At 46.1% G+C, this 13,693-nt stretch overlaps 1 protein-coding gene and 1 non-coding gene across 5 annotated transcripts in view; both read left to right on the top strand.

Annotated features, from left to right (window-relative positions):
• ATG16L1 (autophagy related 16 like 1) overlaps nt 1-13,223 on the top strand; it is a 38,472-nt gene extending 25,249 nt beyond the window's left edge. For all 4 annotated transcript variants that reach the window (XM_032277879.1, XM_032277876.1, XM_032277875.1 and 1 more), the window contains 7 exons: nt 1,458-1,529; nt 7,946-8,066; nt 8,340-8,445; nt 9,741-9,890; nt 9,998-10,045; nt 10,907-11,008; nt 11,843-13,223. In XM_032277879.1, the coding sequence (XP_032133770.1) occupies nt 1,458-1,529; nt 7,946-8,066; nt 8,340-8,445; nt 9,741-9,890; nt 9,998-10,045; nt 10,907-11,008; nt 11,843-11,936 (693 nt within the window). In that variant the 3' untranslated portion in view covers nt 11,937-13,223. The remainder of the gene's footprint in view (nt 1-1,457; nt 1,530-7,945; nt 8,067-8,339; nt 8,446-9,740; nt 9,891-9,997; nt 10,046-10,906; nt 11,009-11,842) is intronic.
• On the top strand, nt 6,753-7,023 carry LOC116552056. The gene has a single exon (XR_004269181.1).
• Nucleotides 13,224-13,693: the final 470 nt, after the last annotated feature.

Below are 13,693 nucleotides of genomic sequence, written 5' to 3'. Positions count from 1 at the left end.
ATCTCATTGCTATGATTAGAGGTTTTTAGAAAGAATTGAAGACATCTGGTTCTTGAAATTATAGAATAACCTACCTGATTTATCTGCATTTTCTGTATCTTAAGTCAAATCCTTGTTAAAGAAAGATGCAGGTAGACTGTCGAGTTTATTGCTGTATCAACTCTGATAAACCCTTGGGTTCTGCTTCTTGCATTAGGCTTGTGATGTTACTCAGTACCTTGTATAATTTCACTTAACAGTTGTATTTTGAGTGTATAGATGCTGTACTCCAGGGACAGTGTGGTCCCTACCCTCAGAGATTCGCCATCTAAATGCGAGTGATGTGAAAGCATTAAACTGCAAATTGTGCTGAGGTTATAGTTGTGATGGGTGTGGAGTAGAAAGGAAATACTGATGAGAGAGCTCATTCAGGGGCAAGGGTTAGGGGCCTTTAAGGCAGATCTAAAATATAATCAGGTTAGAGGCAAAAAGCCAGGAACAGACACCGCAGGCAGAGGAAGCAGAGGAGGTTGGGCTGGGCGGGTGCAGGAGCTTGGGTGGAGGTGATGAGTAGGTGAGGCCAAGGCAGTGTCCTCATCTCCCAAAAGTCTTCCTCTTGATTGTCAATTCTGGGGAGCCTTTGCAACATTCCTGGGTGGGCTGAGTGGCTTTTCTGTGTTCCCAGCATCTTGTGTAAACTTATTCTGTGGCATAGATGTTGTCTATATCTGCTTTTGCTAAGCTGAGAGCTGACTACCTGAGGACAAGTGTCTGGATATTAGTCATCTTTGTACCCCCAGCACCTAGCACAGTGCCTGTTAGGTTCTAAATAACTGCTCCTTGAATTTATTTGGGGAATGATAAGGAATAAGCTTGAAAAATGAGGGTATGTTGTATTGAAAGGTTTAGACTTCTGTAAAGCCATGTGGAGCCTTGAAAGATTTTTAGAAATGGATGTGGCATTAAATTCTGGTGTAATTGTAACAGTGTTGAAGACTGGATTGGGGGAAGCAGGTCTGCAGTGGCCCATGCGTTCAGTGCTTCTGCAGAGATGCAAAAGGCCCATTTGGGGGCTGAGGCAATAGGGAGAGAAGAGAGGACCAGGCTAGACACATTGAAGATGAACAGTTCTCAGAGAGAGAGTTGAGAGATTAGGCAAGGAGAGAGTCAAGGGTGCTTCTGAGGATTCTGACTTGTTAATATTTGCTGCTAGAGAAGGTTGCCAAGGGAAGAGTGAGCGGGGAAGGCTTGGGGTGTCGGCAATATTCAGGTAAAATCGAGCAAACAAAAAAAAGGTCTGAACTCGAAGGAGATTGGTGAGTTGAAGCACACTCATGGCAACAGTTGGTGTTCAGGTTAGATGTATAGTTTGAGCCATCTAAACCTTCTTGGACTTGATTATTGGGGAATTTATATCATGTGAACGTAATTCCTCTGTTTTGGCTAAAAAATGGCTTTCCTCTTCTTTATTCCCATAGGGATCTTACCTCTTAGCAGCTTCAAATGATTTTGCAAGCCGAATCTGGACTGTGGATGATTATCGATTACGGGTAAGACCCGGTTAAGAAAGTTAGTGCAGTCTCCAAACTTCGTGTGGTGTTATCAAGGCACAAACTGGCCGGTGCTTAACTAGGGGACTTTGTGTTCCCAAAAATCATGCTTGATTCACCCTGCCCTTTCCTTTCCTCCTTGGAGAAATCTGTGTTTCCACTTTATACTCTTTGTCCAAGACTCAGTTTCAAAATGTTTGCAATAGGACCCTCACATTTGCATGAAAACCTTGGGATACTCCTCATAAGGAGTAGATACTTTTGGTAGATTCCAATTTTAGCTTAATGACACAGAATTTAGCAAGAGCATGTGAACTATGATTCCTGTGGGCTGTCAAACCTAATTACCTCACAGAGTAAAGTGGGATATAGAAGTACAAATGGATGTATCATAGCGGTAAGACAGTTCTCAAACAAAAACTCCAAGATGAGAAACAGGAGACAGGTGTCAGAGCAGGGAGAAATGATTGGCTGTTGAGGAAAACTGCATTTGAACCAAAACTTGCTGAGAATTCTCTTGGCATTCAAGATAGAGATCAAAACTTGGTTGTATCGCTTTTTTTTCTATTGGGGGTGGGGGAAAGCATGTAACTTAATTTGCAGAGGTTTTGGTTTTTTTTTTTGCCCCATAAGCCTGCAGGAATCAACACATAGCTTATTAAATACAAGCTATTAGAAGATATAATGGAGGGTGAATTTCGCATTAGTAGGCATCTTACTTAAAAAAGTTTAACACAAGCCGTTTGTGCGTGTTAACTCACACCAAAAACAGAGTGATGTTAAAATGAAAATTTTTTTTTTTTAAAACGGAGTTTCGCTCGCTCCAACCTCTGCCTCCCAGGTTCAAGCAATTCTCCTGCCTCAGCCTCCTGAGTAGCTAGAATTACACGCATGGCTAATTTTTGTATTTTTAGTGGAGACGGGGTTTCACCATGTTGGCCAGGCTGGTCTTGGACTTCTGACCTCAAGGGATCTGTCTACCTTGGCCTCCCAAAGCGGTGGGATTACAGTGTGAGCCACTGCTCCCAGCCATATGAATTTCTGTTTTGTTTTGTTTTGTTTTGTTTTGTTTTGTTTTGTTTTTTGAAATGGAGTCTGTTGCCCAGGCTGGAGTGCAATGACATCATCTTGGCTGACTGCATCCTCTGCCTCCCAGGCTCAAGTGATTTTCCTTCCTCAGCCTCCCAAGCTGCTGGGATTATATGCATGCACCACCATGCCCAGCTAAATTTTATATTTTTTTGTAGTAGAGATGGGATTTCCCCATGTTGGCCAGGCTGGTCTTGAACTCCTGACCTCAGGTGATCCGCCTGCCTTGGCCTCCCAAAGTGCTGGGGTTACAGGTGTGAGCCACTGCTCCTGTCCCAGATGAATTTCTTAAATCTACATGGGAGGTGGGGGAGTTGCAGTAGAATGGTCCCTTAGGTGGGGTTCTGGTGATTTTTCTTGAGAGGGTTGTATAGAAGATTATTCGTATTAGATGCTAGCTAATACCTCAGGGGTAGTCATTCTTAATTCTGAGTTGAAAGAAGATCCAGATCCAAACATGCAAAATATGAGTCCTGACGATGACAAGGATGTGTTGTGAGAGCTGAGGAGCCTGCCTATGAGGGACGAGGGAAGTGAACTTCTGGAGAGCCCGCCACAGGGCACATGGATTCAAATGCTTGAACAGGTTCAGTTGAAGTCGTGTAATTCTGTACCATACACATGGAAAAGCCAGTACTGATGGCTACATTGTAATCCATCCTGTGGTATACTGTGACTTATTTAACCATTGATCTTTTATTCTAGACTGAGATACAGTAAAACTGACCGGTTAAAGAGGGGCCTACAGCATTTTTATGATAGTCCCTTGGAGCAGAAGAGGAAGAAGTTGAGTCAACCAGTAGTGCAGGATGTTATTTTTTAAATTGGTAAAAGAGGAGTCCTTTACAGGTGGGCGTCAGCCTTTGGGTCAGAAATAACGAGAAGGGGACCTAGAGCAGGGAGCTAGACTGAGAGACAAAGGTCATAACATTGGGAAGTTTTTTCCAAGTGAGCTGGCACGTAAGGTCTCCCTGGGGAGATGCTCTCAGTATGCTGCAGCATGGCACAGGGCTGCTGGTGCTGATGATGCCATGCTGGGGCAGGAGCCTTCTGTGCTAGACTAGTTGGCTTTGAGTTCCTGGCCTGCTCATAACTGTGACCTGTTCCTTGGTAAATGTGTGAAGATCAGGAGGCCTTTTGCAGCAGATTCCCTGTACCCAGAGAACTCTCCTGAAAAGCTTACCAAGTTCCAGAAAGTAAAATAGGCTTCCCATTCGAGGGAGTGCTGGCTTCTTTTTAGACCCCAGTTAACAGATGATATTGGAGGACAGGAATCCATTCATCTATGTTGTGAAACTCACAGACATGGTCCACGCCCTGTTCAGTATCTCCCTTGCTCTTATGATAAGGGAATGGTATTGGGAGAGACTGGCATATAAGAAGCAGCTGGTTGAGTGGTTGCTTTAACGTCCTTTTTGTAAATGCACCCTAGAAACAGCCTGGCATTGAAAGGAGTCCTCTTTGATGCCTCTGTTGAAAATTGAAACTCCGTGCAAAACTGCCTGGCTGCTCTGTAAGACTTGACTTGAGGAACTAGGTTGGAGTTCTGCCCACTTTTCTCATGGTGTGGTGAGGTGGCCATAGTAAGGATTGGCTATGGCTGCTAGGTTATGGTTTCTATTTGGAATCTTCCACTGCGAGTTCTCCATTCTCTTGGAATCAGTTGTCTTTGGTTGGTGTTAGATTAGCTGCATGATTAAGGTGTTAACTGAATGAGCAATTTTGTGTTAAGAAATAGGGGTCGACACACGGGATCTGCCATGAGGCACAGAGAGAGTCTGTGCAGAGCCCAGTAGAGCAGAGGAATCTTTAAGCCTCCTCACTTTGAGGCCCGCCTGGGCTTTGATGACATCTAAACCTGCTGCCTCCGCTTGTTAATCCTTGTTTAAAAGTAGAAGATAAAACCTAAGAGTCGTGTTAATAATACAAATAAATTTCAGAAACACCTACTGGATGTAAGAATTTTTAAATCTAATCAGTTTCAAAGGACTCTATAAATGGTAAAGGTGAATGAATGCCTGTAGTAGGCCAAGCTCGGTGCCACTGGAAGCAGTGAGACGGCTAGTCAGCTTCAGCAGGTCCAGCTTATTCTCACTGAGAATAAGGTGGGCAGAAGCCCAAACATTATAAAAAGCAAGCTGACAATATGTATAAGGAGCTAAGAAGCAAAATATCTCTTTCCCCTATTCCATTAGTTCAGCAGTTTCATTCCCGGGAATAAGAAAGCTCTGTGCTCACAGGTGTTCACTGCAGCAGCATTTGTGACACTTTTTTTTTTTTTTTTTTTTGAGAGTCTTGCTCTGTCTTCAGGCTGGAATACAGTGGTGAGATCTTAGCTCACTACAACCTCCGATTCCCTGGTTCAAAGGATTCTCCTGCCTTAGCCTCCCCAGTAGCTGGGACTACAGGTGTACACCACCACACCCAGCTACTTTTTGTATTTTCAATAGAGAAGGGGTTTCACCATGTTGGTCAGGACGGTCTTGATCTGACCTCGTGATCCACCTGCCTCGGCCTCCCGAAGTGCTAGGATTACAGGCGTGAGCCACCGTGCCCAGCCCTTGTGACAGACTCTTAAAGAAAGGGGGGTGCAAAAAGGAAGAAGTCTGATGCCATCAGTCTTGTTGAGTCCATACTAAAATAGCACAAGGGTGTGTCCCATTCACGGATGTTATAGAGACCCAGGGTGCTCAAATCAGTGGCACTCCAAAGCCCATGAATGTTCAGCTGTCATGAAAAAATGTTTATGCTATAAGGTTAAAGTGCAACGGATAGATTGTTAGGAAGAGTATAATTGTGGAAAGATTAACATGTTCCTTTAAAGCATGTAAAAATGAATATAAATGTGGCCCCCAATCTAGGGTATTTTCATCTTACAGTGTCAGGACCGGCCCCATCATGAGTTGAGGAACATCTGTATCCAACATATCCCACTTATGAACAATGTCTTTTTCTTCCCTGTGTTTGTGAAATGGGATTTTACTCTTAACAGTAAGAAAGAAACAGATAGTGAATATAAATACAAATTCAAATTTTTGATAAAATGATTATTAAGAATTTAATGTAAGTCCAGGCACGGTGGCTCACACCTGTAAATCCCAGCACTTTGGGAGGCCAAAGCAGGCAGATCACTAGAGGTAAGGAGTTCTAGACCAGCCTGGCCAACATGGTAAAACCCTATCCCTAGTAAAAATACAAAAATTAGCTGGGCATGGCGGCTCACACCTGTAGTCCCAGTTACTCAGGAGACTGAGGCAAGAGAATCACTTGAACCCAGGAGGCAGAGGTTGCAGTAAGCCAAGATCATGCCTCTGCACTCCAGCCTGGGCAATGAGCAAAATTCCATCTCAAAAACGACAACAAAAGAATTTAAGAAGTAGCCTATCCAAGTTTTGACTCTCTCCATGATTTGTGCAGAGTGGATGTCTTCTACTGAATGGAGTCATTATTCATGGACTGTGTCTAGTGTAAGCTTTGTTACTGGAGCTTTCTTGATCTTACAGAAGGATCAGTGGGAGGTTTTCACACAACTGCAGCACAGCCGCCACCCGACTGGCAGCAGTTGTAAGATGCTGTCCCAGTTTCCGAGGTTTGAATGTGGGATAAAGCAGTCTGAGAACCCATGCAAGCTCCTCTCATTGAAGAGGAAAGAGGAGTATATGTGGCCCTAAGTTTTTTGTTCCTGTGCTAAAGTGGAGTTACTCCACTGAGAATAGAAGATTGGTTTCAAAATTTTTAACACAAAAAATCTAACACTGAACCATGAGGTCTCATCTTTGGGAGTTGATGTTTGGAGTACAGTGGCATGATCAGGGCTCCCTGCAGCCTCGACCTTCTGGGCTCAAGCGGTCCTCTCACTCAGCCTCCCCTGTAGCTGAGACTATAGAATAGGCACACACCCAGCTAATTTGAATTTCTTTGTAGAGATGAGGGTCTCACTATTTTGCCCAGGCTGGTCTGGAACTCCTGGGCACAAGCAGTCCTCCCACCTTGGCCTCCCAAAGTGTTAGGATTATAGATGTGAGCCACTTTCCCCACCTTTGCATTTTCTAAATAGAAAAAAAATAGCAGTGAATACCTTCTGAACCCCTGGGGTTTTACACACATAAAACTGTTGATCCTGCACTGTACAGAAGTCAATGATGAAGGGTAAAAGGTCTGAGTCCCCAGATCCCCTCCCAGCATCCCAGTTATCCCCAGCTGCCACTCCTCCATTGGGCTTCCAAAGTCAGAATTGCTGTGATGGGCAGAAGGGCAGCTGACACTCAGTGATGTCCCCATTCTGTGTTCCTCCGTGAGCTCAGGGAAGATGCTGGTTGGCATCCAATAGCTTAGTCCCAAAGGGATTTGACTGTTGGGAATGCTGGTATCTGTGGCTATGCTCTGGCTTGTTAAAGCTAAGACCTCTGATTGAAAATCTCCCAAGGATTTTAATTGTTTACATAAAGAATCCTGAGGTTTCCTTTTGTAAATTGTGCCTGTGGTGACCTTGTCTATTCTGACTTTATATATGGAACTGACTTTCAGCAGCAGAAGGGGTAAAATCAAGGCTTTTAAAATTTTTAAATTTGATAGAATCCAGACATATAAAAACAGTACAGCAGGTATCTGTGATAGAGCTGATTTCAGATTCAAAAATGAGGATGGCGAGCATGTGAAGCTTGGTCCCAGGAATGTTGAAGTTTTGTTTTAATGTTATTTTTAGTGGGAGTTTTATCCTTTTGGCCTTGATACCTCACCTTTGGGCAACACTCGGAGATAGGCTCCCCATGAAACACCTGGCCTCTAGTTGAGACTCGGTGAATGAAGTGGTGCTTCGTGTCTTCGTATCCTTTGGGTTTTGTGGGGTTTTTTTGTTTGTTTGTTGTTTTTTGTTTTTTGGTAACAGGATCTTGCTGTGTCACTCAGGTGGAGTGCAATGGCATTATCATAGTTCACTGCAGCCTTGACCTCCCAGGCTCAAGCAGTCCTCTTGCCTCAGTGTCCCAAGTAGCTGGGACCCCAGGTGCGTGACACCACTCCCTGCTAATTTAAAAAAAATTTTTCTAGAGATGGAGGTCTCACTTTGTTGTCCAGGCTGGCCTTGAACTCCTGGGCTCAAGCAGTCCTCGCGCCTCAGCCTCCCAATGTGCTGGGATTACAGGCACGAGTCACTGTGCCTGACCTGTTTCTTTTCCCTTTGCTGTCTTATTGCTTTGAGTGTTCCTGGTTGGATCTCAGGGTGTTCTGACACTCTGACTCTGGAGGTAAGGATACTGTGGATACTTTGCTGATGTAGGAAGGGCCTAGCACCCTGAGGCTCACCCTGGCTGTGTTCTCTCTCCTAGCACACACTCACGGGACACAGTGGGAAAGTGCTGTCTGCTAAGTTCCTGCTGGACAATGCACGGATTGTCTCAGGAAGTCACGACCGGACTCTCAAACTCTGGGATCTACGCAGCAAAGTCTGTGAGGAAATTCAGTCTCTCTGTCTGTGTATATGCTTGGATATTAGCGTGGAGGTGTGCATTTGCACGTCAGAGCCTGCCTTTATGTAATACAGTTTGAATTTCAGATCTGGCTTCATGTTTAGAGGGGCACTGAGGGTAGTGATGGCTTTTCTTGTTTGAGGCTTCATTTGAGTGAGGAACTCTGACAAGTCAGTGGTTAGAGGGTAGCAGTGTTACGTAAACAGCCACGTTGCTGCCTCTGCTTGATTAATGATGTTTGCTTTTCTTTCAGGCATAAAGACAGTGTTTGCAGGATCCAGTTGCAATGATATTGTCTGCACAGAGCAATGTGTAATGAGTGGACATTTTGACAAGAAAATCCGTTTCTGGGACATTCGGTATGACATCCAAGCATTTGGGAGGCTCATGAGAGTCTACACAGTGATGGTTCTGTATGTGGGTTGTGCTTTTAAAATCTCAGGAAATGGCAGAAATGCACTTTAGTGCATTTATAGTGTTAGCTTATTATACTAGGATATTCTTTACCATGAAGTAGACCAGAGTTTAGCAGTCATTTATGGAGCATGCAGTGAGTGCTGGGTCCTTTACCAGCTGACAGGTAAGAAAAGGAAAACAGGATATTCTTTCTACCTTTAGGTAATTTAAACTGTAATAGGGAAGGCAGATACAAAAGTCAGTGACTAGTGCATTGAAGTAGAGGCAGGTACCTTCTAAGTTCAGGGCCATAGAGGAACATGAGGAGGGAATCTATTTGAAGGAGAATTTGGACAGGGCTTATTGACAGGTTGGAGGCAGAGGATGAGGAGGGGGAAGACAGGATGGAGAGTAGATGAGGACAGGCTCCCAGCAGGGTTGTAGAGAGATGGGGGGGTTACAGGGCCCATGGTGATAGATGGCGCTTTGAAACACAGCATGGCGCCTAACACGATGCTCGTGGCTCCTGGACACAACATTTTATTCATAATCTTCAGTTGGCTTTTAAAACCTGAAGTTGGAACTTGAAACATGGAATTTGAGAGTTAAGCTGGATGTTCAAAATCTAGTTCATCCTATAATTTGGCAGGTGAAGACCCCCGAGTCCCAAGGAAGTCTAGTAGCTTCCTTCAAGCTGCATATTTAGCACCAATAAGACAAATTCTTGCTTAGTTAAGGTGTGAGGTAAAAAATGATTTCATTGAAAGCCTACCACACAATCATCACAGACCAGGTCGGCACCCCCTTTGGCTGTGAATGTCATCAGCAGGGCCCTGCCCAGGGTGGCTGTCAGCTGACCTGGTCATGGGCTGGAGCACAGAGGAGAAGAGGGAGAAAGGATGACGGAGGTGCACAGGGTCACGGCTCTTTTCCCCACCTTAAACCTAGAGGTGGAGGCCACAGAGCCACACTGAATAGGGCAGGAAGCCTGCAAGAGAGACAAGGTACGCTTCCAAGGCAGACCAGTCCACTCACGCAGGTTTCTGTGCCAACTTTATCCAAAAGTTGAAATCCCATCACTGAAATAATATGAATTGGGTAGTAGCCCTGGTTAGCTCATGCTGATCAGAAACTCTGGCGATTGTTGAGGCAGGGTGTTGCATTCTAGTTGAATTGCAGTGCCTTTTCTTTCCTCCACGGCATGATGTATAGTAGTTCTGGCCTGTGTTGCATTTCTCAAATCTACCCTCTGTCTTAGATCAGAGAGTATAGTTCGAGAGATGGAGTTGTTGGGAAAGATTACTGCTCTGGACTTAAATCCAGAAAGGACCGAGCTTCTGACCTGCTCCCGTGATGACTTGCTAAAAGTTATTGATCTCCGAACAAATGCTGTCAAGCAGACATTCAGGTAACTGAGGATGTGCTGGTTGCATGAAGACTGGAGGCCCAGCCCTGCTTGCTACACGCTGCGTGGCCTGAGCTGCCTGGGTGACAGTGCCCTGTTGTTTGTTTCAGTGCACCTGGGTTCAAGTGCGGCTCTGACTGGACCAGAGTTGTCTTCAGGTTAGTAGTACCCGCTCCCTGCCAGTTTGGTTCATCACAGAGGGTACTGCATGGGCATTTTCCCATTAGGGATATAGAGCTAAATTTTGTTGGGTGCCCAACCTGTGTTTCCAGGAGTGTGACTGTAAGTTCCTTATCACAGGTCACCATCATTGTCTCTTCCTTTCCAGTGTTGCTTTGTGATTACATGAACCTAACGTGTTGTACCAACAACTAACAGTTGACTGATAGCTTTGTTCTGGGCGAGCCCATTAGGCTCACCTCTTATCAGTCATTCATGCAAGAGCTGTTGGAGAGCCTGTAGAAAAGGGCAGGGGTGGCTGTGGGCCGGGGGCGTGACTGAAAAGGCTCTCTGGAGAACGGCGTGCAGAAGGTGGGCCGCAGTTTCCTGCTCCTTGTTGCCTTCCTCCTTGGATCGTGCTTCTTCCAAATACATTTCCAGGCTCAGTTCCTCTATTGTGGAGAAGCTTCTCCACAATTGATGCTTGTTTTTTTTTTCCTCCGCTCTCTGAAGCATGTAACAAGGCAGTCCATGGGCTAAAACCCTTAGCTATGTGGAGCTTGGCTTTGATCTCCCTGTATGTTGTTTTATTCGAGTCTGATGGGAGTCTGATGGATGGTTAGGGACTTGGAGCCCCAAGAAGTAATACGATGCCACTCTTCATTTAGCTCAGTAGGGCTGAAATACTGGGGAAAAGCAGATTTGGCTGGAAGGGCCATAACTGGCAGGCATTCCGAGGTCCGGGTACACAGGAGTGGTCACCAGTGAAGAATAAACATTTCTTCTTGGGAAGAAGGCTACAGAGATGCTGAATGGGGGTGGGGAATTGAGAACCTTTATTTTCTTACTGTCTTCCCTAGCCCTGATGGCAGTTACGTGGCAGCAGGCTCTGCAGAGGGCTCTCTCTATATTTGGAGTGTGCTCACAGGGAAAGTGGAAAAGGTTCTTTCAAAGCAGCACAGGTAAGATTAACCTCCTCTCAGCCCTCCTTGTGTTGTGAGCAAGGCCTTTGATTTCATCTCAGGGGTCATCCGGTTTAGACCTCAGTCAGCGCTGTCAGGGCGCTGTCCGATCACTTGCTTGGCTGACTGAGCTAGGTCAGTGGAGAGCAGCTGGGGCCACTCAAGCAGCATGGCAGGCACAGTCTAAGAGTACTCAGGGGGAGCGGTCACAGTGGCGGCCGTTGGAGAAAGGGTTATAGAAACACATCCTGTCTCTCTCATTATGTCCCACGTCCTCTGTCTCCTTCTCCTTCTCTGCTCTCCTTCCTTTCTGCCTCCCTTTCTCCCTTGTAAGTCCCTGTGGTCAGTGCATTGACACACACCTTCTTTTATCTTCCACCTGATAGGCAGGCCCCAGACCCCCTTTTCTCCTAGCTTTGTTCTGCCCACACAAGCCCACCTGCTAGTTGGAACCCAGATAGCATTTTCCTTCAGAACCTTCTCTCCCTGCCCAAACCAGTGCTGACCACCAGTGCCTGACTCTTCAGAGGCATATGTACTGGCTCTTCCCAGTTCACTCAGAGCTCCTCTCAGGGAGAGTGTGATAAGGCCTGACTGCCAATGGGGCCGCACTCCCTCCATCCCAGCAGGACTTCATTAGGTACACCACTGGATTTTTCAGAGGTCTTTTGCATTTCAGTGAGTTCCTTCCTTGCGTGGGCACAGTGCCAGGGAATAAAATGGAAGTTGGAAAAATTCTGACTCCCTGAGTGCACAAGCTTCTGGTGTTTAGTTTCTTAAGATCACATCCCAAATGTTCTGAAACTTGGTGCTCTTCTCATCTCTCCTTTGAAGCTCGTCCATCAATGCAGTGGCATGGTCGCCCTCCGGCTCGCACGTTGTCAGTGTGGACAAAGGGTGCAGAGCCGTGCTGTGGGCACAGTATTGACGCAGCTCTCAGGCTGGGAGCACCCCAGCGTCCTCCTCAAAAGAAGCCCGTGGGCTCCTGCAGCCCTGTCCTGGCAGGTGAGGTGCTGGGTATAGCATGGACCTTCCAGAGAAGCTCAAGCTATGTGGCAGGTAGCTCTGCTGTGAACGGGATTTCTGAAGATTTGACTGAGGTCTCTCTTGATCTGGAAGAATAACACTGAAAAAACCTGACGCTGTCACTTAGCAGAGGTTCAGGTTCTTGCCTTGGGAAACACTACTAGCTCTGATCTTCCATACCTCACTTGGGGGAGCACAGGGCCCCGCTGGGTTTCCTCGCCAACGGCAGCGCCAAAAACAACCCCACGCCCAGTTGGTGTTCTCTGTGCTTTCTCTCATCCTTCCAAAGTCATTCTGGCCTAACGCGTGTCCCATCACCTTGGGGCCGTTTGTCCAGTGAACTCACTTTAAGCATTGGATTAACGGAAACAGACTACAGTCCCCTCCGTGGTGGGCTGCATGAATGTGTCTCGTTACTGCTGAAATTTCCTCAGATCTCTTAACTGTTCTTCAGAGCTTTCTGGCCCTTTTTCCCCCATAAAATTCAACATATTTTAAAATCTTCATTTGGTTAAAAGAAATTTTTTTTTTTTTGAGGTGGGAGAGGATGTGTGAAAATTTTTTCCAGGGATATGGGTTTGCTGCAGAGGTAAGGATGTGTTCTGTATTGATCTGCAGACACCCAGAATGTGGGTGCACACAGCACACTTGGGGGCGCCAGGGGATGCAAGACCTCCAGCGTATTTGTCTGAAGCTGGTGATGGTGGCCACAGCCCCTCTGCCAAGCCTGCGTGCGACATCCTTGGTGCTTTAGAGCAAGAAGCCCAGGCCCAGAAGCACAGCAGTGCCATCTTTCCGTTTCAGGGGTTGTGGTGAAGGCCAGGGAAAACTGTTTATCTTTACCATTTTACCTGTGTATAAAGTCGTGGTTCCTTGGATGTGCGAAACACCGTTTCTATCACTTTTAAATTTGCACTTTATTTGTTTTCGTCCATACTTGTTCTCTGGACATTTGGGGATATGAGTGCTAAAGCTGGTGAGAGAGGAGAGCGGCCTTCCCACCGATGGGCCTGGCCTCCATCTGCCCTCTCTTCCCTGCCTGATCACAGCTTTCCAGTTTGCCCTTCAGAGAACTGAAGGAGAGTTGAAATTCACAGGCCGGGGCATGTCTTTTATTTATTTCATTGTGTTGCCCAACAGAAGTTGATTGTAAATAATAATAAATCTGTTATATACTTTTCAAACTCCATGCCTCTTGGTGATTATTTTATGCTCCCTTATCCTTAACAAAGAGAGGGAAAAGAAGGTAATTTTTTTGTTTACCTGGTAGTTACCTGTAAACAGTGGCTAGTACTTCTCAACAGTCTTTCCTCCTCCACGTAAGCTCCATTCCACAAAGTACCACTTGCCATAAACATGAGCGTTCCAGTTTCATGCCACGCAAATCTTTACAGACACTGGACACTGGAAAGGCGTTTCTTCAGAGCAAGACCCGCTGCCGTGGAGGAGCCCAGCACGGATTCCTCCTCAGCCCCTGCATGGAGCCGCCTTCCAGTGAATCATCGCATGGGGGAGTCATTCACTGGTGACAGCTCGGATATCTAATACACAGCCTGCGCTGTAAGAAATTATGACCGCCCTTGTGAGGAAACGCCCAGATGTCCATTTAGCGCAGCACCTGGAGTCACGGTGCCATCGGGCTCTGAAGTCTGAGGCAGC

This window comes from Sapajus apella, unplaced genomic scaffold (genome assembly GCF_009761245.1).
Source record: "Sapajus apella isolate SASKATOON/1434 unplaced genomic scaffold, GSC_monkey_1.0 scaffold10, whole genome shotgun sequence".
NCBI classification, from domain to species: domain Eukaryota; kingdom Metazoa; phylum Chordata; class Mammalia; order Primates; family Cebidae; genus Sapajus; species Sapajus apella.
This window is presented reverse-complemented; position numbering and strand designations above follow the sequence as displayed.